The sequence below is a fragment of the Empidonax traillii genome, unplaced genomic scaffold (genome assembly GCF_003031625.1).
Source record: "Empidonax traillii isolate 1590-97213 ecotype Southwest subspecies unplaced genomic scaffold, ASM303162v1 scaffold1:size7828297, whole genome shotgun sequence".
NCBI lineage: Eukaryota > Metazoa > Chordata > Aves > Passeriformes > Tyrannidae > Empidonax > Empidonax traillii.
Window position 1 is genome coordinate 6442992 of NW_020955194.1, and position 25473 is coordinate 6468464.

At 36.8% G+C, this 25473-nt stretch overlaps 1 protein-coding gene across 3 annotated transcripts in view; it reads right to left on the minus strand.

The window, feature by feature from the left end:
- Window positions 1–6534: 6534 nt before the first annotated feature.
- IL1RAPL1 (interleukin 1 receptor accessory protein like 1) overlaps window positions 6535–25473 on the minus strand; it is a 701129-nt gene continuing 682190 nt past the window's right edge. For all 3 annotated transcript variants that reach the window (XM_027890213.1, XM_027890300.1, XM_027890384.1), the window contains 3 exons: window positions 22735–22878; window positions 9831–10001; window positions 6535–8549 (listed from right to left, as the gene is read on the minus strand). In XM_027890213.1, coding sequence (XP_027746014.1) covers window positions 7831–8549; window positions 9831–10001; window positions 22735–22878 — 1034 coding nt within the window. In that variant the 3' untranslated portion in view covers window positions 6535–7830. The remainder of the gene's footprint in view (window positions 8550–9830; window positions 10002–22734; window positions 22879–25473) is intronic.

Consider the following 25473-nt stretch of genomic DNA (forward strand, 5'->3'; position numbering starts at 1 on the left):
ATGCCACCGCTAAACTAATGTAGAGCAATGGTATCTCATTCCTGATGTCTCCTCACGAAACAAAGAAAATTAAAACAAAGCAAAGCAAAGCACAACAAACAAGCTACAAGTAATGAAAACATTCTTGAAAATTGTAAGCATGTGCATCTCAGTTTGTCTCCAACCCCTTATGCTCTAGATTGCTGTTTGAGACGGTCTTGAAAGAAGTATAGCAAGTAAGGTGCCCAAGATGACTAAACAGTGAATTTGCTTCAACATTCCCTAAAGAACAACTTGGCAAGTGTCATTTCAAGCAGATAGAGTCTTTGCTGATGCCTCTCAATCTTCAAATACTTAACAATGATAATAATAATAATTTTAAAAAAAACGTCTAGGAATGGTATTAGCTATATGGTACTGACAGCTGTTCACAATCTCTTTTGTTTAGAAGAGTGAGAAGGTAAACAGAGAAAATATGAGATGAACTGTGCTGACACTAATTATTATTTACAGACAGGAACTCTGGCAGATATTCACACAGATTCAGGTAGACCCTATGACCTAGAAAAACATGTTTCCTACCTCTAACAAATGGCTTCAGATAGCAAACAGGTGGTGAAGGAAGTAGCTGATAGATTTGGTTATCTAGTGATCTGCAGGCAGAAGATATCTGTAATCTCCTGGGGCAGCAGGACTAGATGAGTGCTAGTCGAGTACACCTACCTGGTTATGACATGACCAGCAAACATCTTGCCTATACTTCTCCCACCCTGTGTCACCCACCCTGTGTCATCCCTAGCTATGTACCTGTGTCATAGTACTCTAAGCAATGGCCTGGTTACAAGTTTGTCATCTTCTTAAAGCACATGGGAAATGTCATCCTATGAATAAACCCAGGTTCTTGGAACTTTCTTGATTTTATATGAGAGTGCTATTTATTTTATTGTGTTTTATGGTTCTATAGTTAAATGATTACAAGTTAAAATACTTATGTATAGGCATAAAAATTGAATAAAGTGCTTTTTGTGGTATAAATAAGATTTGAGAGTGCTTATTGCAACAATTTTTTCTCAGATATGTGCACCTTTTGCAGATTCACATATTTTGCTGAGGTAGGCACAGGTTAGTGATCTCAGAGAAGGAGCCTGATGTCATTGAACTATTTTGCTGAGATAGATGTGTCGTTGTTTTCCTCATTGCTTTGTATTTACATAATTGTTCCATTTGAAGTTGCCTGGGTCTTAAGAAGACAAATATACAACATTCTAATGTGATGCTAAAGGTAAAGGTATAACACTAATTGTTTACATTTTCTACTGAAATGTTCCTAAGAACTCAATTAGGGCTGCAGTGAGCTGTTCACCAGAGGGTATTAAATCTGGAAAACAACTTCTTCTATGTCTGCAAATTCATTGCCGCTTGAGTTTTAAACTTTCAACGAAGAGTGGGATTTCCTGAACAAATCTCCCTCTGATTTACCTGTCATGCAAACAATGGAGAGAAAATTTCAAAAAGTCTCTTACATAATTTCCTACAAAACAGCAGGAGAAAACAACCTTCTATGAAAAAAAGAAATTTCTAAAACTAGGTTTAAATAGGTTTAGTAATTGCATTGCTAATTTACCTTTATTTATTTCTGGGTTTCAAGTGTGTGCAGACTCTGCAGCTTAATGGCATATTTTAAGCCCATAACTGACATTTTCAAGCCTTTCTTTTTACCTCAGAGGTCAGAATAATATCAGGGTGTTGCTCCATATGAGCACTCTAAGTAGGTTTAAAAAATGGTGTGCTGAGGAAAAAAAACCAAACCACTAACTTTTTACAAATCAGAGCTTTGCTCTTGTAAGTCTCTTCTTAGAAGAGAAGACATCTATTCACCCTAAACATCTCTGCAAGGAGTTTTCATGTGTACCCCGTCCTGAGGGCTCACAGCATACTTTGAGTGCTTTTACTTCTAATACACTCTGCCAGGTAATTATAGGATAGGATAGGATAGGATAGGATAGGATAGGATAGGATAGGATAGGATAGGATGGAAATTTCCATGAGGGTTCTCAGGTGTGGTTTTAGCTGATTGAGGTGGGAATTTCCTATTAGTGAACTGCACACTAACCCAGTAAGCTGACCTCTTTCTCTGCTCAGTGCTGTCTTTTGCTTTGCACATGGAACAAATGGAAAATACTGTTTCAGAGCTTTTTCAGCTCTTCCAGCTGCTTTGCTGGAAGAGTATCTGTCCCTTAACTTGCTTCTCAAGTTTATTGTCGTTCATATCAAGACTTACTGCCCACCTTCCCTGCATGTTGCCTATAGCACATAGGGCAGTGGTGATATTTGAGTCTGTGTCTCCTTCTGCACCCACCTGACACAGCAGTAACTAAAGAGGAAGCCAAAGGGGCCTTTGCTCTCCTCCTCCATGCACAGGCACACATGTTCTCCTCAGTGTGGAGCTTCTCAGTCACAGCAATGCAGTGCAGCCCCTCCCTCTGGCTTGCACTTTATCTGTCACAAAGTGTGTTTGAGAGTATGGGCTTAGTAAGAATTAGTTTTTCCTGAATGATTTTTTATTTTTAAGAAGAGCTAATATTTGATAAAGAGAAAAAGAGAAGGTTAAAAAGCTCATCAATTTTATTTTTTGAGTAATTTGTGTGTTCCTTTTGTCATATCTTGATGGTTATGAGAGGTATCTTTATAAAAATATCAATAAAAGCCTATACTCTTAGCTCTCAAATTTTACTTCAAATTGTTTTCCTAATGCTACTGACCCAGCAAAGAAATGTTTGTCATTCCTGTAAGCTCAGTACTAGATAATCTATTTCAACATTTAGATCATAGAGAATCATGTTGCTCTTAATCCCCCCAAATAAAATATTATAATTGACTATTAAATGTTTCTGAAATTATGTCATCCAAGGTATTGGATATTTATTGTAGAATGCTAATAAGCTTTTGGAATGAGGCTGTTTGTAGTTACAAGCTGAATTACTTCCCTTCAAGAGCCCTCAATCAAAACGTACTAATTTTTTAGTAATTTGAACAGCTCCAGAATTTCTATGTTTTCCAAAGAAGGTGTCAGACCTGCCTTTGTAATTTCTTCTTTGACTGCTTCATGACCCTGTGGACCCTAGGTCTTCTACCTGAAGAGCTTATTAGTCCAGAGCAAAGGTTTAACTCTGTTTTAAGGAGAACTTAAACAAACAATAGGCATAGGAAAACTCTTAATAGCTGAAACATTTCTATCAATTTCATTCCCCAGGGTAAGAACTCTGAGTTTTGAAACATCAAGTCAAGGAAATGTGGAGAAGTGTAATGTTGCCAACACATCATCTTGGAGGATATAGCCAGAGCCAATGGAAAATAGCCCAGCAAAATTACACCTAAAACAACAGCTCAGTGTCCATACTAAATTCAGTGAATCTGAAATTAAAATGGAGAACACAGTGGTGTTCTTTAGCCTCCACTAAGTGGGCTATTTAGGAGGTCAGGAGATGTGTTTATATGAAAAAAAAAATGCAAGGGATCTTGCAGCATTCACTATACAAGGAGAGTCGTTGTTATGAGATTGCTTACATTTTTTCTCTTGCCAGCCACATTAATCTATTTCTCAACTGAGAACTGGGTTAAAAAAAATGTTCTAATAACAGCAAATCAGGCAAGGGGTGGGTGTGAATATAGTTACTCTAGATAATAACCTAAGTCTGTCATGGAGATTTTTTTAGCACTGACAGATTTCTGCCATCCTCTTCATCACAGTAGAAGACAAACAAAAATCTCTCTGTGCTAAACTATCGACAAATAAAAAAATAATTCGGAAGTGTACTAGATGTACAGGGACATATTTGTGTTGCTGGTCTATCTGGATGGCCTCCAAAAAAGCCAGTTGCTTGATGTAGGTCAGCCAGAGTACAGACTTTGCATGACAAAAGAAACCACAATACAGTCAAAAAGCAGGTGGGTATTTTGCTCTTTATTCTCCATTGGCTTTTTTTTTTTTTTTTTTTTTTTTTTTTTTTTTTTTTTTTTTTTTTTTTTTTTTTTTTTTATTATTATTTTTGAACTTTACTGCTGTGATTTTTCTTCTTCTTTGGATTTTAATTAAACTTTCCTTAGGTTTGTTAGCTTGACATTTTCTTCTTTTTTTTTCCTCTCTTATTTTTTTTTAAATTAAAAAATGAAGAAATCCTGTTTACCGGGCCAGTTTTCCCCAAATCCCACTCCTTTATCTATAATTTAAATGTGTCATTAATGCTCAATATCTAAATAAAACTTTGTGAATTTTTATCAGGCGGGTATAACAAGCTTTCTAATTATTTTGAAGCTGATTATCACCCATTATGTAACATACACATGGTTTTCACCGCTGCGCAGTAATAGGAAAATCTTAGTTTGCATCTAAGCCTAGCAGTATTTAGCTCTGCACCAGATCATGTTGAAAGTGTTTGATGTTGGCTGCCAGGTGAGAACTGGGTCCCTACTAAAATTCAGAAGACATTTGCTGCTGCTTTCCTTGCAGACAAGATTTCAGCTTGTCACAGACTGCAAATATGAATTCCTTTTCTCTTTGCTTTTCCACTTTTCTTCTCCCACACAAATCAATCTTACACTCATTCAATTTTATTAGATTTACTCTCAAATCATACTGCTGCAAGTGAGAACAGAATCAGACCCAGCAATGCACTTTGCCTTCAAAATAATTAGCTGCATACTGTAAAGTCTCCCATTTATGTCCAGCTATAAATGCTGTCTGGAGAGCCTATATACTGAAGTTGTGCAACAGAGTCCTTTAGTTTTATAACACAGACTACCCTGATTAGAGAGAGCCTTATAAAGACAGAGCACCACACTTGGATAATTCACGTGCATAGAATCCACATACAGACCCAGAGTTACTGACCAGGCAGAGTAAGTTTTTCTGACCATCACACTGTGTAGTTTTTAAAATAAAGTGCTATTTGTTTATGGCTAAACCTTATATGTGGCTATTGCATGCACAGTTCACGCTGCATTGTCAAAAACTGGAACACCTTCACCAAAAATGATGGAGCCTAAGCACTAGGGCAATGACAGGGTTTGTTAGTTTTGTGTGTTTTTTTTCTTTTCCATTTTATTTTGAGTTCCAACACAACTTTTGTCCAAGAAAGAGCACGTGAGCACACAACAGTTTCCTTCCCTGTTCCCCACACCGAGCTGTTCACAGAAGAGGAATACTAAGGAGGAATTTTTCTAAAGCCATAGTCAGCTTCTCCTTTTATTTCAGGTTTTATTTTGTGGTTTGTTTCTTTTTTTGTTTGTTTGTTTTTCTTATATTTGATATTATGACAAAGCATTATAAGAAAAACTTTAAGTAGTGTGAATATCAAATAGTATCTGTCAATCCCTGAATCATGCTTTTCAAAGTGCTTAAATCTACACTAAAATTAGAAGAACATAAAAGTACTTCCCGTGTGGCTAAGAAAACACCTACCAATTGTCTAAACATAACTGTGGTCAGATAATTAAATCTTACATTTATTCCACAACCCAGTCTTTACTCCAGGACATACAAAGGTGAGGGAAAGGGGAAAACAATAATGCATTGCTTTCAGAGGATACTGGGGTATTTGGCATCCAGATGAATGAAGGAAAATGCCATCAGTGCCTGACAGGTGTCTGTAAGAGCAAATAAATAATAGCTTTCTTACCCTATGAAAATAACCAAATGTGCAAAAATCTCTTAAAATTTTATCTGACTTGGCAGCTTCATTTCCATTTTGTGGATGTTTGGCACATGTCCAGAGAGAGAGACCGTAATAAAGAACAGATTGTAGAAAAAGGCTTGAGCAAAACCTCAGAGAAATAAAGATTTCTAGCAAATAAAAATCAGTGCACATCTCAAAGGTCTATTAGCTTCTTATGCAGAGATTTCTTGACTTTCACAACAGGAGCATAGTCATTTCCTCCCACACTGTCAGTTCTGGATTACTCCCACAAACATCCCCCAAACTGCAGTTTCCCTGCTCACTTCTCATTAACAAGACCAAAATATTATAAGCTATACTTTTCTCATTTTGGCAGTCAGGATAAACAAACCCCACACATTCATTATATTGGCCAATATCATTCAGCTGCCATAAAAATACCTAAAGTAATTAATTACATAAATAGACCATGAGGCCTGTTTGTCGGGACACCAGTTACATTTCTGCCAGGGTAAATCAGACCCATGACTACATGACAGTGTGCTGCAGCCAGTAACTCTACTTCCACTTCTGCTAGCAGGGACTAGCAGAGAGCTTGGCCTGAATATGTTGGAGAGCTGCACCACTCCTCTCTCTTTCTAAAATCAGAAAGGACTTTTCCATTATTTAAAACAAAAATATGAGCAAGGTGCTTATTTAATTGGTCTTAAAGATGTCTAGATATAAACACAGTGGTGTTTTTTTTTTCTTCCCTGTCAGCCATGGTACATGCATTATTCGCAATTCCTCAAAGATAGAGTCATACATAAAAATAAAACTAATTTATTTATTCATTAAAGTGAATAAATTGTTTTTAATACTTTCAGGTCTGATTTAAATATTAATTTTGTATAAATAAATTTTATTCTGAAAACAGTTATATTTCTGGTATTCATGTCATTTTTTCTGCCTGAGTTCTTATTAAATCATGTTGAAATTAATAAAGTTTTATTTATCATTACAAGCTAAAACCAAATGAAAGAAGATTTCTTAACCCTTAATATAGCATTTTAAAGCAAATACAATTTTTGGAACATTAAAATACAAGGGGACTCTGTAATCCACAGCAAAATAATGTTTTGCTCTTACTCTTTTTTGAAAATAACACTTTCTATAATACAAAGTGACAAACCATCTACAATACTGTCTTTTTATTCCCCTTTGGTTTGGAAGTCATCACTGTACATATTAGCAGGATTCTGCACTTCAGTGCCTATTGCCTCACTCGTCTTACTCGCCTGACATTTGCAAATGACATCATTTGCAGGATTTTTTTAAGGGGGAAAAGAAAAAATTAAATGCTTGAAAAATAAAATCCACAACCACATTGATACTTTTCCAGGATGTGTTAAAAATAGGGTTTGCTTTTATATTTATAAAAGGAATACAATCAACTCATTCTCGAAATAATAATTAAAAAAAAAAAACAAACCCAAGAAAACAAAAAACCAAACCGGCTCTAGTTTCTATACACTCTGTAGTGACTACTGTGAAGCAACCGATACAAACTGGGTATATTCTGTGGTTTGACAGGTATCTACCAAGTTACATGTTAGGTGGTCAGACTGCAGTGTTACCCCAAACTGGGGTCTTTTTAAGGGTAGGGAAGGAGCAGTGCACATTAAGGGAGTAGAAATGAAACTGGAGCGCTCAGTGAGGGATGGGGTCCTTCTAAAAACAAATACTCTCCAAAAGAGGTGAGCTGCAGCAGGCATGGCCTTCAGGAATCAGGCTAGGCAGGCCAACAAAATGGATGGTGCTTCTGATATCAACATAGCTTTGTCCAAGCATTCCCGAGAGAGGTTAAAAACAAACAAACAAAAACCCTAAAACTATACTAATGAAGCAAAAAAGTTTCCTATCTATACAGCAGTCTCTTCATTTAAAAAAATGTAAATATACAAATTCCAATGACATATAAAACAAAGTCGAAAATGTGAATGGGAAGAGACATGGGTAAAACAGGAAGACTGATGCTACAAAGAAATTGCAAAAACATATGTACAAGACCCTGTTTTTCCTCGTATGTTATCGATTGTAATGCATGTTTAACAGCAGCAGTCGAGGATGTAGTTCCAGGCACCAGACTGCAGACTCTGCTCCTACTCAAGGGGGTTGACAGCCCCTTGCATCTCGGTCACCAGATGACACTGGATATACTGGTCTCCCGTGGCAGGAGGGGCAGTATGGCACTGTTTGTGTGAGCCTCTTCTGGGTTCTGCTCCCTGTTAGTTTTTGTCTGTGGTCGCTGCCCGTTTATAAGTGTCATAGGGATGTTGCAGTAGGTGTGCTGGTTACCTATTGAGGTAAGCGGCAGGGTGCCGGTTGGAGGTACATCGTATTCATAGCTTCGATAATAGTGTTTCTGGCGCATCTGTGAGTGATATGTGTTATGAAAGGTGGAGCGCAGGTCTGGATGGGCAGTGGCAAGAGCAGTAGAGGTGGCAGCAGCCATGGAAATTGCGGAGACTGTCTGCAGTTCCCCGAAGGGCCCCTGCTCACTGACATCTAAAACCTGCTCGTTTGTGATGGGTTCAATTCTCTTAAAAGGCATTTCATACTGTAAACGTTTCCAGAACTTGGAATTCAACTTGTTGCATTTTGGTCCGTGCCATTTAATGACAGTGAGGAGCTTGATGGTATGTTTTAGGGCCTCGACCTCCTGGTAGTTCATAACTCCTCGTAGTTCACTGCATTCAATCAGTATCACTTTGATTTCTCCCGTGACTAACATATTTCGAAGCCTTGTTTCCAGTTCAAAGATGCTCCAACCTCTTCTTACCACATAACTTGGAGTCATGACGATGATCAGTCGCTTGCTTTGGTCTACACATCTTGCCACATCTTCAATGTAGGCTACAAAACAAAACAATTGCTCAAAAACCAATCTAAGAAAACAATCTGCTCTCAAAGACTGGTGAGAAACAACAGAGGCAAATCCCTGTTCCCAGAAGATCTCACTGAAAAAAACATCACTTGCAAATGTGCCAGGCTGGCTTGGAAGAACATGGTCCTGGGCAACCTGCTCCATGAGGCCCTGCTTGAGCAGGGGAGTTGGACAAGGTGACCTCCAGAGGCCCCTTCCAACCTCAACCATTCTTTGATCCTGAGAAACATCTATTACTACATGAGCTATGTGTTATGTTTGTTCATGAGTTGTAGTTTTGTGTCATTATCTGTATTGAAACAGTTGTGTCCATCACGATGTTTTACTTGAAAAAGGCAAAGTCACCCAAGATTAGACAACAGATCAGCATCTATGTGCTTCAGGAGCTCAGTCTCAAACTCAAATGATCCTCTGTGGGATATGGTAGGCTTAGATTCCGCTTTTCCTTCCATGACCCCACCATGCACATTCACAAGAACAGTGTTGTGTCCTGCAAATTAGTGTCTAGTTTGCTGTAGATTTAAAAAATATCCATGAGACTGTTTGATCTTTGCCTGTACCAAGCATCCTTTAGTATTTTTACTAAAAGATATTGAACTTAGTAGCTGCCTATATGGTTACAGTGAGCTTATGAAGACCACTACAACAACCTAAAAAACATCACCATATTTCTGCTGGAATAGGTCAGAGAAACATGAAAAAGGTCTACTTGTACCAATCATTTCTAATTTGTAGTGTCTGAGAATGATCAAGTACATCCACTGCACATTTATCTGCAGTGTCCACTGACAGAATTCACTATTTTTCTCTGATGTAAATTTTATTACTCAGCCGTTGCCTTAGTCCAAACAGAACTTTTTCCTTTGTGTCTCTATTTCTGTAATACTTAGAATCACGGATATCTTTCCAAACAATCTCTAAGGAACTGAAAACTAAAAACTCTATATTCAGTCCTAGATATGCAAGCTCTCAAAAAACTGTGAAAAAGTTAGTCTTTCATTACCTTTATTTATGCATGCCCTGTCTGCACTATCTCACCTTCAATCAGAATATTGCAATTACTAAATAATAGTCCTCTTATCTTGGAAATATACATTGAGCATGTTTGTTGGCTTATCTTTGCCATTCTCTAAGACAAGGGAGAAAAGATGACATTCTGAAGGAGTAGGTATAGAAAAGAGACTAAACCAGTCACTTCAATCACTGCATTGTCTGTTTAGAAAACACATAAGAAGAAGGATGTGACTTACTTCCTGTGGGAATCAAATCTCTGTCTGGGATGAACAACTTGTATCCATAATGCTTTTCAAGCATATCTGGTAGGATCTCAAGAGCAAATCTTTCTTCTTCTCCAGTTTCTTGATTCCACTGGTCAGGATCCACTTTGGTATAAGATAGATATGCATCATAGTCTTTGTTGTCTAAGGAAAGAGACAAATTAAGTTAGTTTATTAATTATTTTTTCAGCTTTCCCACATTTTTCCCCAGGTATTATTTCTGGGACAGAATAATTTCCCAGAATAGGAAATTGTTTAGATAAACACTTGTTTAGACAAACAAAAGCTTTCACCCCATCTCCAGATATGAATCCATTCAGCTTTCTTATTTCACCTAGTAGAGTTAATCCTTACTTACACAGATGCAAGGAAGGAGGGGTCCATACCCATACACAGAAGTCAGTTTGTGCATAAACATTTGTGTGAGAATCTGGATGAAGAAAATCCACTCAGCTGCAGAGTGACAGCTCATGAGCACAAAAGTCACTGAAAAGAATTTGCATTCTTCTCTAGCTTTAAGAGGGGAAAGAAAATCATGGAGATACCTAACGTAATGTGCAATTGTCTCTGTTGCATAGCAAAAAACATTTCAATCTTGCCAGATTTTTACTATAAATTTGGGGCCTGAGGCTGAATGTTCTTAAGTTTGTGTGTAGCTTTCCTTGCAAAACTCTTTGGCTCTCCAGTTCTGAAATTATTGCCAAGCTTAAATCTTTGCAGCATCAGCTCCTGATAATGCAGTTTAAGTCTCTTGAATTCTGCACACTCACATTTGCAAATTTAATGTTGCATTAATATACATTTTGTTACTTAACAGTGTGTTACTTCATTTCAATATGAGAAATAACCAATGCCTGTTTTTTAAATGTGCTTGGTGTGCCTACTTGAAAGCCTGAATCAAAAGAGTTGTCATTAATTTTCATTAGGAGGTCAATAATGCCAAGTGCTCTGGAACTAATTCAGTGGAATAAGAGGTCACATTTTGACTTTTGTTGTGAAGAAAGAAGAGAAAAATCAATGACAAGAGTAATGAAATGTTAACATCCTTCTAACTCTCTTGACAACATTATGCACAGACTACCAAGAATATCAATTGCTTTTAAAAGAGACCCGATTAAATACTCTAAACACTGTGGGTCATAAGTAATGTTATATTCAGTCAATGCTGACTTCAGTTATTTATTGAACCACTCCTCTCTTCATTTTATTCCTTTTTGTAGTCTGGTAGCATTATTTAGAAAAGTCTGCCAACTGTAGGTGGGGGCAAAGAGTATAAATTGAATTAAGGAAACAGTGCTAATCTTGAACAGTCCCCTCTCCCTTCTGAGCATCCATGTGTACTATACCCATTAACCTTTGCAGATGACAAAACAAACTTGGTTGTATTGTTATTACTTTCAAACTTCCTGCACATCTTTTGTGTGATGTCTATTGGATTTTTATATCCACAGAAAAAAAGCCAAAACAACTAAAAATAACAATCACAACAGCAGCAAAAAAAAAAAAAAAAAAAAAAGTATTACCTTCTATGGTTCACACTTTCCATTGTTTTTCTTTGGAGTATTTGTGAAAACATGTTCTTTATTGGCAGATAAACATCTCATGCCTTTGACAATGCCTTAAAATAACACTAATTGGAACAAGCATGAGACAAGGGGAGATTACATGGCAGGGTTTTATTTCTACAGTAGGATAGTGTTAACCCAGCAACAGAGTTAACACACAGTGAGGTCAAAAAATACGTGGGGAAACTGCAAAAAACCCTACAAAATTATGATGTTGCAATACCATTTTCTATTGTCACTCAGCAATGGTCATGACCACCGTACATGCTGGAGAGAAGTTGCTGTTTAAAGTCTTTGAGTAAAGATGAGAATGTATCATTTATCAAAGGGATAAATAATAAGAACTAATACAGAATTCAAACTGTTTTAAAGGCTCAGAGTATTTTCTGTTTAAATGGTTTCCACATTATGACTTGGAGGGAAAAGTATCCGTGCAATGCACTAATGCACTTATTTGAAGTACACATTTTTCATATCACAGAGGTTCTAGCATTTCCACTAACTACAACTGCATTATCCTGTATTGCAGGGATATCTTTCCTCCCTAGTTTTATTGGTATTTGAAGGGCAAAGAAAGGTAAGGATGTAGGGAATGTCTACTCAGATGGGTTCAGACAACCATCAATTTAGTCAAACTCCAGTCCAGCAGGATGTGTAGTCTGGTTCAGGAAACTGTTAGACGTATTATCACAGTGGTTTCTTGTGCTCTTCTACTCCCATCTGCTAGGTGTCTTTTTTTTCACTTTCTTTGATGAAAAGTAAAACACTCAGTTTACAGCAGAACTACCTTATGTGGCAATTTTCTTATCTGAGAGGCAGAAGCATATACTGGCAGAAGCAGACAATTTGCAAAATGTAAAATCTCTTGGATACACAGAGGATGTTCACATATAGCAGCCTGGTTTTGGCTAATTAAATTTATTCATCACACATTTTAAGGACTACAGCAGGGTCTTAGCTCAATGGTCCCAGCTACTCTTTGTAATGGGAGGGACTGATACTTACGTTCTAAAGAACTTTTCTGATCTTACTTTGTGTTTTTCATTGTGCTGTCCCAACAGACTGAGAAGCAGAAATGGGAGCCTGCAGACATCCAGATCTTACTGCTGGTCATAATCTGGGAGCTGGGACTTGCATCTTGCCAGTCTTCCTGGCCATGTTACATGAAACCAAGAGGCTCTTGACTTTCCTCTCAAACCCTTTGCTCTTCAGCTGTTTTCCATGTAAGCTTTCCCTCTCAATCAATGCATCCCGGTGTCCCCAGACTGAGGGGCAAGTAGCCCAGCACAACTTTGTGTTTTCTCGAGCATTCACTTGAACAAGTACTTTACCCATGAAAATATGTCAGCATATCTGCCTTTTCCAAGCAAAAAATATGTCACCAGAAAACTTCTTATCTGGTCCAAATCACATATCAAGGCATAAAGGATGTGATATTAAGACTCATACTATTATGTAGTATGATAATTACAGATTTGGCTGTGAAAGATGTTCAGATACTGGCTGGATCTAATATCCTGTGTCATAATAACAGTGCAAAAATCCAAATTCAAAACAAGGCTGGTGGCAAACTAAGATTTCCCTTGAAATGAAAATCCCTTTATTTCTGTTCATCAGCAAACAATTAAGTCTTCTATCCAAGAATACTTGGAATGAAAATGTGTTTTACTGTTGCTTGCACTTGTGCTTCAGATATAGATTATGCTATTTCAAAGATGTTTCTGTTAGGCTTCTGCAATAAACTGAAATATAGTTACTCAATTTTTCTTCCCATACTTATTAAGAAAAATACCTTGTAATAACCAAAGGCAGGGAAATTGATAATTTAAACTGAAACTTGTTCTCTTTCCCATGAAGATTGAAAGGAATTACCTATTATCTAAATATTTTTTTTTTATCTGAGATGGTTTAACTATTTCAGGTTTTTTTTTTTGTTTAGAGACATATCAGAAAAAGTTAATCTTGCACTGTTTCCAGGTATGTTGCAACACTGATTTATGTAATACCTATTTTTTAATTCAGTGAACATAGCTCAGTATGACATACAATATCATGCAACAGTAATACTCTGAAGTGTTTTGGTGTAATAAGTTTTCTCTTCCCATTCTTTATGACTTGACAAGTAATCCTCTTCAGTTAGATGGTCTGTAGCTGCTTTCTTAGGCCTACAGGTAGTAAGCAACTAGGACAGAGCTATTCAACTCAACAGTTACCATTTCTGTGAGGTTTTATTTTACCCATTAATCAAAAATATTGAACGAAATCCTAAAGTACACCTTGCATGGCCAAATTCAACCAGATTCGATGTAAAAAGTCCTGTGTTATTGTACTGTAGACAAACATGAGAGCCCATGGAAGGTCTGGATTAGTTCATCACAATAGGGTAAAATACAACCTGTGCTCAAGGTGTGATGCATTCAGTCCACAAATCTTTCAGTCAGCCCAAAAATACCGGTACTGCAAGAGCTGGGGCAAAACAGATTGTGAGGTACAAACTTTGCCATATCATTTTAACCATTCTATGGAATTGAAAGCAAGGACTCAGTAACGATCCTGAAACTGTCCTCAGCCTCAGGTCTGAAAAAATTGTTTCGATAGATCTTAGGGGTAAACACCGAGGGTCAAATCTCAGCTTCTTTAGTAGTATATACAACCATCACTTCATTTGGTGGACCAGGATTTTAGCCAAAGCATCTGTTTCATCATTGCAATATGCATTCTCCTATGCTGTCCATTCCTTTCGGTACTCATCCAAATGCAGAATACATTATCATACTCCCTGTAACTTTCTACAGAGTTAATCTAAAAGAAGTGATATAATTTTTTAGGGGAAGAAGTTGCAAGTGCTGCTCGTTATTCCAAGGATGTGCTCAGCAGCAGCCACTTAAAGGCTCAATGTAAGCATAAAACGAAACCTGGACTCTATATGCATCTACTTTGTCACATGCAAATGGGATCTTTGGGTGAGTAAATTGCTATCAGACATCTAAGAACTCATCTGTATGCATGCTCTCCTAACAGCTACACATGAAGAAATGATATATCGGTGCCTACAGAAAGATAGATAAAACTTCCTCTTCTACAGGTACCACCAAACAGATTCAACTTCAAATTTGCGTTATAGATGTACATGTTTTCTAATGATTTCCATGTTGCACTGCAAGAAGCCAGCAGTTTGGGCCTTTGAGGGTTTATTAAACCTTAAACATCACAGTACTTCTGCTAGTGGGGCACAGAAAAATTATATATATACCTGAAAAACTAAAATAAATAAAAAAAACTTCCTAGAGTCAGATTTTTTCTTATCAGCCACGTCCAAGCTGATGACAAATTCTGACTTTTAACTGGAATGATACACTTTAGCACAAGACAAATTAATAGAGCAAAACAAAGAGAAATCACACAATGTCATATTTCATAGTAAATAATATTTCAGTGACGTTCTAAGACCTAGATGGTGGGGTCAGCCCATGTCTCTGAGCATCCAGAAATCCTCCAGAGCACTTAGCAGAGCCTTCAAAAACATTCAGTGCACTGAACACAGTTGATCCTGTATGGGCTGCTCTGCAGCTTAATATTCCCAGCAACACGTTTGGCAGATCTTCCATTTCCCAATCAAGAGGGATCTGGACAGCTGATTCCTCTCCCTCAACAGAGAACACGCCAGCCTCGTAAATACTTTAACATTCAGCACAGGGGTTTAGGAGCAATGGGCTGATTTAACTCAGAGTTTCAGGATTTCAAGGAGAGTTCCTGGAAATGACAGACTAGATCCTTCCAAGTGCTGTAGGGAGCTGGAGACAAACTGGTGCAGGAAGCTTTGGCTTTAAAAATACACCCTGTCTTCAGGAAAGGTTGTAAAGTACTTTTCAATATTTCCCAGAGACTGTATTTGCTTAAAAATTTTGGCATTTCTTAATCTGTATTTGTTTTGTTATTTGTGGGGCCACATTTAGTATACACATTGTGATAGTGTTCATCCTTAATATAATGAAAAATGTGCTTTAAATGCTTGGTTGAGTAAAATGCCCAAATCTTAGGTCTTTAAAAATACTTATTCTTTTCCTCACACTATTTACTGTTGCTTATGAACATTTTCTGTAACTGTAACATTTTCTGTAACTGTAACATTTTCTATTTTTTTTAAATGTCAAGCCCTTTAATGCTAATAAAATTTAAAAACTGCCCACACAGCTTTTTTCCATGGCACAGTATTTGTTAATCGTAGCATTCCTCGTGATAGTTCATATCATGGTGTAGAATGAGCAATGCTGAATTAGAGAGAAATTTTGTAAATGCAATACTAGGGAAGAGGTTAAAGAAATCTAATCAATTCTAATGAGGATCTAGAGTTTTCTCTGCACATCATTGACCAGGAAAAAAAAAAGTTAATTGTTCTAATTGGCAGGTGTATAAAACTATTGAATCAATGGGTTTTTTTTCCCTTAACTCCATTAAGCCATTTTGAGTTTTGGCAGTCTAAAGAACTTGAAAAAATAAAATAAACACCAATTTAAAAATTGATTCTATAACAACATTTATGAAAACCCCAAGATATTAATGCTGCATTGGATGTTTCTTGAAAATTAGGAGTGATTCCTGGCAGATAAAAATTCAGCCAAAAAATAATAAAGTGACGTGATTTCAAGTGCAAAATAAATTTTCTCTGTAAGTTACACTTTCCCTAGTTTTCTATAATTACAGCTAAAAATGTCATGATAGATACATAAGATAGAATATTATATATTTAAATTGAATAACTTACTATTAAAGGGTATTTTATCTTATATTTAGCCTGTTTTTGTGTTCCTAACTAAATGAAGAGTGCATTTCATGTTTCTCAGTATTCTCATTAACATGGAAGCTAAACAAACTCAGAAGTCCTTATAAAAGTTTCAGATTATTAAAAAATAATGAACTTAAATTATTCTCTTGGTTACTATGCTTCTTTGCAGGTCAAACACCAAACAATGAAAAAAAGTATTTGTAGTAGATATGAATGACTGAATGACAACTACACAATTGGAAATTTAGCATAGCATAGTAGTTATCTCTGAAAGACTGGAAGAAATTAAAAAGCAGAAAGAAACACTAAAAAAGTGTCATGTAAACTCAGAAAATGAAAATATACAGTTTTTTCTTTATTAAAGAAATTTTTTAATAAAAGCTGTCAATAGATGATGCTCTTATTATGGTCCTAATTCAACAAAACAAACTGCATAAAGCAACAACCTGTATAAATTACATGCTTAATTTTAAATATATTTCTTAGATCTGTTATCTTAGCAACAGTGCTTGTTTCTTAGGATTGTGTAAAGTATTTTGAAAACAGGAGACAGACTTGATCAACAGCAAGAAGTTAAGTACTATAAATATAAACAAAACCAAGGGAGAAATAGCTTGGAAACAGACTTTCAATCTATGACTCTTGAAATCAGATGCCAGTATGCTGTGTTCATCTCACCTACCTCAGAAATCTGCAATGTGGTTTGTCCTTTGGTTAAAAAAATAAAAATCTTCAAAGCTTAGAAAGTTGGTTGAGCAAACAGAGATATCTCTGTTTTCCTCAATTCATATTTGGTAGTCTTTTTTTTTCCCCAACTTTAAATCCAAACTTTCTAACCTATAACATTTTCTTAGTTTGGAATCTAAAGAGGTTCTTGGTCATATTTTAATTTATTTTTTAAGATATATGTGTATTACAGATAAAGTTCAGATGCTATGAAAAAGGAAGAGAGAAAAAAGTAGGAATTTTTCTTTGAATTGCCATGTCTCATGCACAGAATCTAGAAAACATATTCAGTGGGGACATAAATCGAGTTTTTATTGTTTGAATAGTATTTCAGATATAAATAAATGGCATAAACAAGAAGAGAAGCAGTTTTGCCGCTATAAAATTGTAATTAAATAACAGGAAAATACCTTTTTTTAACCAGTAATATTTAGAGAGAAGAAAGCTCCATTTTTCTCTGGTGATTTTAATAGAATTTTAAATTGATATTCATAGAGCAGGATTTCTTATCACCACAATTTGCCAATAGCCAATAAGAATACATAAACGAGTGGTGAGGTTGCTACTGCAAACTTATTTTGTGGGTCCCCAGGGAAGATTCTGTAATTGCAAAGTCACTAACTTCAGCAGTAATTTCAGTCTTGCTATACCTGCATGGCATAATTATTAACACAAGTGCTTTGGTGGTGCTTAAACCAATTGTAAAAGTTATATTTGGAAGTTAACAACTTAGTCATACAGAAAGCTTTAGTACCTCCAAGCACTACCATTCCTTGCTGCTTAAGAGCCTCACTGGGATGAAACCCAGGGAACCACTAAGAAGTATATCTTACCTGCTCTTGTCCTGGACAGTTAATAAGATATTATGTGGGCAATCCCATAGGTTTTATCCATGAACCCTGATAGTCTTTTGCAGCAAAATGATAGCAAGGACAAAAATCGTGACTGACTCCCAGGTGCAACAGAGACTTCAAGGAAGAAACAATTTCATCAGTCTCCTAATGTGAGCATTGATTTGCTTCCCCTCAGCAAGTAGAAACTCATCTCTCAGGAAAGGGCAGCCATCCCAGCATAGATGCCATATACCAAATCCAAACAAGATTTCCTGAAGTGAGAGAGCTCAGCAGTGGCACAGTTTAATCTCATGAGGAGCACTTCATTTTATTTCAACAATGTGGTGAAAATAAATAAATATTTAAATATAAGTAGCCACTTTCAGAACTGAAAATGAAACTCAGAGAAACTCCTCAGGCCTGGGCCCAGTTGCCTTCCCTGCCAGCACCTCAGCTGAACAGAGGCTGTGTCTTCCTTAAATTCACCAAGATTTCCATGGCAAAGAAAGCTGAGAATGAGACTGAGAACACCATGGTGAGTTCCTGACCAACAGAAAAAGCAGCTGATAGGGCTTAAAGGCACCAAATGTCTTTGTGAAGGTCATCATGTAAGCTGTTAAGCAAAGCTTTCACTTTCTAGTTATAAGCTGCCTACAGCTTTTATTTTTTCTTGAGCCTGAAGCTTGACTTCTAGTCAGCATAGCTGTGAGGAAGGATATTTATGTGAATTCCATTACAAAACTATTTACAGCACATTTGATCAGATTGGGTCTTTAGTTGCTACTTTTTTTGCCAGTCTCCTAATCTAATTTTTTTCCTTTTATGATAGTGTTCACCCTTTCTTATTAATTCCTTCATACAAAACTTCCACCAGTTTAAATGGTTACTAATGAACCCAGGTAATGGTGGGTGAAGATGCCTGTAAACTCTTTCTACTGATCACTGTACCGTATGCTCTTTCCTCTGAAACTGGAATTTGGAATGTAAACACATGTAGAAAAATTCACGATTTTGAGTAATTTTGCCTATCTAATCATGTCCAATGGTTTTTAACCTGTCATCTATAGACTTCTGAATTTATCCTTATAACATGCCTTAAAACTGGTATCTGCATATACCCTGGAACCTGACAGGTCTTGGAATGGCAAGAAAAAAATTGAAGATGGCTGTTTTGGTCACTTTGAGCCTCCTGTCCTCTCTAAGGCAGCATCAAAACTGGCTCTACTTAGAGAAGTGCTCTGAAACCTCCCTCCACCGTGGCTGTGTCCGCTGTGATGGCTGGGGACTGATCCTTGCATGACTTGGTGAGCAGGAAGAGTGTAACAAAGGAGAAAGTTGTCCCAGGTGAAACCATGGGAAAGTTTCCATCTATTTTTGAGTGCCAAGAAGTCAGCTCATTTGCAGACAAAGAACAGATTCCTATACAGTGGTAATACCTCTTTTTATACAAATAGCCTTTTGAGGTCACAGAGTGCAAGGTGGAAAGAAGTCAGGGCATGTGTTGATAGCAGGTACTATTTACAACAGTTATTTGCATTTTCTCTCTTAGTTAAAGTACTAAACTTTTTTTCATAAAGTCATTTAAAAACTCAGAACGACAACAAGAGAAGGTCCTTGGAAGATAATACATAAAAAGCAACTGCTAAAATGTTCCACAGAGAATGAACATGGTATAAAAATCCCTTTTGTTGGATCTCAATGTACAGCAAAATAGAAGAAATCATCACTTCTAAAAGTGGTTTTCACTAATAGTGTGTTAGTCCCTAAAGTGTTCTTTATGGACAAGGCTTTTTAAAATAAGCTTTTAAGTTTAAAGCTGCAAAACTAAAAAAGTTGCCTGACATTTGACAATGATTAGCCCTCTGAAGTTTCCAGTGAAGTATCTATTTGTGAAAATTTTGTTTTCAGAATAGCATTGAACATTTCTTTGTTTCCATAGCACTCCAAGATACCATCTTTGCGGAGAGATATTGAACTGAATCTTTCCTTTTTAACAGATTTTGGAGTTTCTGACCACCAAACAGGTAGTGGTGAGTTATAGCTCTGAGATGCAAGGTCATGCTAAACACCTGCTGTTTTGCCAGGGGTCAGAATGTTTCTCTTGACCCTGTGCTCCAGCTACTGGGAGGAACTGTCAGACTCACAGTGAGGTGCCCTGACTAAACCAGACTAGTGTGGAGCCAGTTCCCTTGTTGTTGGAAGCACAGGCATGGAGTGGGAGGAGAAGTGATAAAATTATTATATTCCAAATTAGTAGGAAATGCAGAGAATTAACCATGAAAACTGAAAAGGGGGCTTCAATTCTCATTCTCAGGACAGAGCTGCAGTGTTTGCAGGAGAGAAAAAAAAAAAAAAAAAGCAGGAAAGTCTAGCCCCTAGGATGAGAAAAAAAAAAAAAAGGGAATAAAAAGCTGTAAGTTAAAGAAATGACAAATCAACAGCTGTGATCAATTTCCTAATCTGCAGTACCCCTACAGAAAGTAATAATTTCAGCTGAATTAGCTGTAAGGGGTAAACACTTTGTTTTCAAATACTTCTCACAATTTACCCATGCCTTCTAAAAAAAGGCATGTTAGTTAGCCTGAGAAAAACTGTGTGTCTAAGGTTTGGAAAGGAAAGAGAAACTGTGATGAGATTTGACATCCTGAAGGGCTTGTTCTCCGCTCAAGAAAGAAATGAAGCATTGAATTTTAAAAGAGATTTCCAATTGAAAATTTTAATTGGACCTCACCTTTAAAGTGTTTCAAATCCTCTCTGGGTACAATACAGTGCACGTAAAAAATGACTGTGATATTTTGATGTTTCCTTATCTACAGGCTGTCCTGAATTACGACAGAACATGGTGTAAATTATGAATAGCATGTGGGTGCTCTGCTGCTGCACTGCAGGAGATGTGGTTAGAATAAGATTTTAGATTTCAGCATTTTGTGTCTGTCAATAACAAACTAAGCCAAAGGAAAAGATCTCAGTGTACGTCTGCAATTTATTTCTACACAAGCCATGGCTTGGTTTCTTTGCGACATTTTCTCTCAGTCTTCTTTCTTTTGCATGACTGTAAGTGGAAGAGACAGAGTAAAATGTGCAGCTGCAGTCACTTCATTGGCACAATGGGTTTTATCTCTGTTGCTAGTATATTGAACACAGTAGAAGCTGCATGTTTTCATTAGCAATCTGTAAATGGTATTTTTCTTCTTATATTGCCATGGTTTAGCATCCAATCTATCTGTGTTTGCATTGATCTTCTAAGGAAAATCCATGCTTGACCTTCTATAATAGTGACCTTTGCTCAGAAGGATAAACTGAATGGATATTGGTTTTCCTTCTTTTGAATCACAGAACAGCATCCTTTGGAGGTGATTTTTTTTTTTTTTTTAGGTTTAAAATGTGTGATCCAAGTATTGTTGTTCCCAGGTGGCCAATGTTTGGAAAAGGACAAGACAGAGGTAATCCTATAACACCTGTCAGAGTTAGTTTGCAAATGAATTGGAATGATTTGAGATAATGATAAATGACAGCTATAAAAGTTAGAATTACTGATACTGAGAGAGAAAACATTAAATTATATCTATTTAAACTAATATTTTTTAAGTGTCGATTTCTGCATATGACTATTATTACATTCACACAGTTTATGCAAGTAAGCATGTCCATTTAAACTGGCAGCTGGTTTGTAGTTTGTAGAGAGAAGTGGATCTCAGCTTCCCCCCACCCCCCAAAAAAAAAGAAGAAAAAAAAAAGTGTCTGTCAAAATCCTCCATGACTCACATTCCCTCTGAGCCTCAGTTTCCTTCTCTGTAAAATAAATAGAATAACCTGACTTTTTTTTCCCCACTGAGCTGCTATATTAATGCATCGTTTTGTAAATCCTGTAGAAGGTTACAAAATGTTCTAATGTTCTTGGGCTTGTTGTTCTGAGAATTTTCTATTTTGAATGCTTGTGCATTTTTAGGTGAAAGGCAGAAATGGGTCGTTCCCTAGTGAGTTATTATGGAATTCTTTCCCTTATATAAGGACTTGTAATTCTGCTGCTGCTCTTCTCTCTTATCAGTGACAGATTTGGCCATCACTTGTTTATCAGTACATATTTATTTTTATATTTCACAGTGGCTTCTGCCTACAAGCTGTTACCTGGAACTGTACAATAACTCTGATTAGTATTTCTGTAGAAAAGAAGGTGCTGTCACCAAAGACATAGTGGTAGCACAAAACATCAGGAACTCTGACCTGAGAAACCAAATCTAATTAATCAGAGCCTCCAGCTCAACCCAGTTAGCTGTTCACTGTTCAACAGCAATTTTGATTAGTAAGGCTAGAGGTAAACAAGACCTTTTTCTTCAGTGCTTAAAGAGAGAAGAAAAGAAAAGAAAATGCATGTATATGTTTGACAGAGCTGGTGCGTACATTGTGGATTACTTTTGTTTAGTCTGGGTGTCCCTGAATCACAGAACAACTTTAATGACCATTAGCAGCTCTTTCAGTGATTAAGTAAATGAACTCAAGAATGTGAACTGCTGGATACATTCCCAAACACTCAGCACAGTTTATTGAAACTAATCAGTTTAAACAAGCAGTAAATTGAGATTCACTTCAACCTCTACCTATTTGTTGAATACAATTAGGGAGGACACTCCCTAGCTCACGTAGAAGTGAAGCTGGTTTTCAGTACTGACAGAAAGTAAAAATCTTTAATGCATCAATGTTGGTAGTTGACATTCAGTGTTGGAAATAAGAATTGAAAAGACATGGACGTTTTCTGGAGCTCTGGAGAGCAGCATGTACAGCTCAGCACTTACTGAGCTTATGTGCCATACGAAGAAAGTGTATTCAAGTCGGTGCCCAAGTCAGTGAAAAATAAAAATTGCAGTTGTTACCACACCTTGAACTGAAATGAAATCTGCACCTTGGTGGAGAGAAATAAACGACAGGAATTCTTAGAAAGTAGAAAATATACTAAGAAGCTGCCTTACCTCCATCTAGTTCTTCAGCTCCAAAATGATTCCTGTAGAAGAGCATAATCTCTATCTTGTAACACTTGTAGATAGTCACTAAACAAACAAGCAGCAGCAGAATAGCACCAAGCCCACCAGCAAGCTCAACTGTGTACATCAGCTCTGCAAAGAATTACAAAACGCAGTAACAACCACATTCCAAACCACAGATTAGTAGCAGACCTTGCAATTCTGTTAAACATTAAAATAAAATTTATCATTTATGAATTTATTTCATTATAGGGCTCTTCAAGAAACACATAATAATGTGGGGGTTTTTTGGCTTTTCTTCAATAAACTGTTTTTTCTCTGATACACCATATGAATTGCTCATTTGAAAAAGAAAAATTGCTGGGCATGTCTGTGTGTGTATATAGATGATATGTTTGATAACTCTTCCTATTCTCTCTCTGTAGATAGGTCACAGTTTGCTTTACACAGATAAATGTTGATGTTTGACTTACAATGGAAGCAGTGGTGAATGTTTCCTTTTTGGGGACTGTAATGCAGAAACAGCTTCTCCCCTATTCCACATAGAAATACGGCGAATTTTAAGTCTACTGGACAAGACCACACTAAGGCTTTGACTATTTTTCCCTGAATAAATATAAACAAATTAAAACTAAAAAAACACAAGAGATATGAAAACAAATTATCCAAGGAACCCTACCTCTCCACATCCCAGTTGTATGTTCATTTCTTTAATACAGTTTCCCAGAGATCTGCAGTTCATCCTTACTCTCACCTTTCCCCCAGTGGGCTTAGCTTATGTCTATTCACAGCAAACCATCCTGAGTTTTCTGTTCCGACATTCCCATTCAGCCTAACCCACTGGTGTCTTTGCTGCAGTCGGTTCACATGATGGATTGAAGTCACCGCCATGTAGCTCTGTTCCTGAGGTTGGGGACTCTGGTCAAATGGGGTCAAAAACTGTCTACCACCAGTAATGGAGCCACTTATCAAGGCAGAAGTAATATGCCATCATGGACTTTCATCTCCCCTGGTTTTAAGTGTTGCACACTCAGGGAAGCTCACAGAGCTACGTGGTTTCCATCTTGCTGATACTTTTCATTTGCTCATTGGCTGAAAATTGGCAATGTTAAAAAAAGGAGGGTGGGAGGAGGAGGAGAGTTATAAACAGTTTTTTAATTTGAAATGAGCAATAGGTGGAAAAATGTTAAGACTTTCCATACTTTTCCAAATCACTCAGTTTTGAGGAATTAAAAAAATTCAAATCTTGTAAATCTAAGATACAGAGTGTACTTCATAAAAAAAATCTGCCCTGAGCAAGATCAGTTCTGTGTTATTTTCGTAGTATCCTCTTCCAGTGGGCAGTTTCTGTCTGAGTGAAACAGGATAGCCCAGAACTAATCCTTTTTTTTTTTTTTTTTTTTTTTTTTTTTTTTAATGTGTGCGTGGTCGTGCAGATATGATAAATAAAAGGTTAGAGGAAAAAGTGACAATTCCATTTATTTTGACAGCATGTACTGAAAGTCACACACCTTTTTTTTTCATTATTTTGAGGCAACTGTAAGAAGATTTCATTACTCTCTAGAAGACACTAAAAATGTAATAAAATAAAATAAAAAGGCATTTATATTCCATGTCATTCTCTCCAAAACTGTGCTGGAAACTCCTTTGTGTTAGATATTTTTAAGACTGACATGGTTATTTCAGACTTCCAATACTTTTCTGCTCCAGAGAGGGGAATGTTATTAAAAACACTCTCAAAAAATTGTTTGCATAGACAAGTAATACAATATTTTAGAATATAAATGGAAATGGAAATTACTCTGCACTGACTTACTATACTCTGTTTATCATTTTGTACTACAGGTGATGCAGCTGTTCAATGGTAACTAGAAAAAAGGCCTTAATATTTCAGGTTGCTAGGCACAAAATACTCTATTTATGTGCCTGCTGTTATGACTCATTAAAGGAAAAGAAAAACTTTACAACTGGAAAATGGAAGTTTTTCCTAAACTAACGATTTTGAGATTAAATGAAAAAATAAAAAAAACCTGCCAGTAGTCATCTGCTGTCTGTCACTGTGCATGAAATCAGACTAATGCACTGCATCACTTTTGCCATCAGTCCTCTTAGTTATCTCTTCTCTCATAAAAAAAGATTATGCCTATATTTTTCTTTCAGTAAAATTTATGTGAAGCCACATGAAGTTGTCCTTAATTAGGCAATCAAAGCAAACAACAAAATTCTTGAACTCAGCCTGAAATGTACTAGCAATTACCTTTCCATGTGTTGCTGCTGAGACAATTGTGATTGCTTCTGAGTACAAGGATAAGGTGGTTCTTTCTTAAACAGATTTGTCTGCAAAGTAGGTTTCATGGTCTATTGATCTAACATAGCAAGCTATTTTTTTCTTTCATGCTGGACAACATCTTTCAGCACGTGTTCGTTCCCTGTCTTGGGTGCTGTTTGTCAGGGTTTGGAGGCAGAGAGGGCAGTGGCTAACCCAGCAGATTGCTGCATCCTTACACCCAGCCCTGCAGATGCCTGAGCCAACCCCCAAAGTGCTGGAAGTGGGACAGCTACATCTCTGCAGCACTGTAGAAGGCAGAATGGATTGGCTAGGGCACAGTGTCATGCTAAGTTGATTGTTTTCAGGCCTTGAGATTGTGTTTCTGCAGGATGCTAAACTGTGCCCTAAGGGGCCACTTGCTGGCTCTAAGCTGCCCCAGAGAACAGTGTTACCCCATG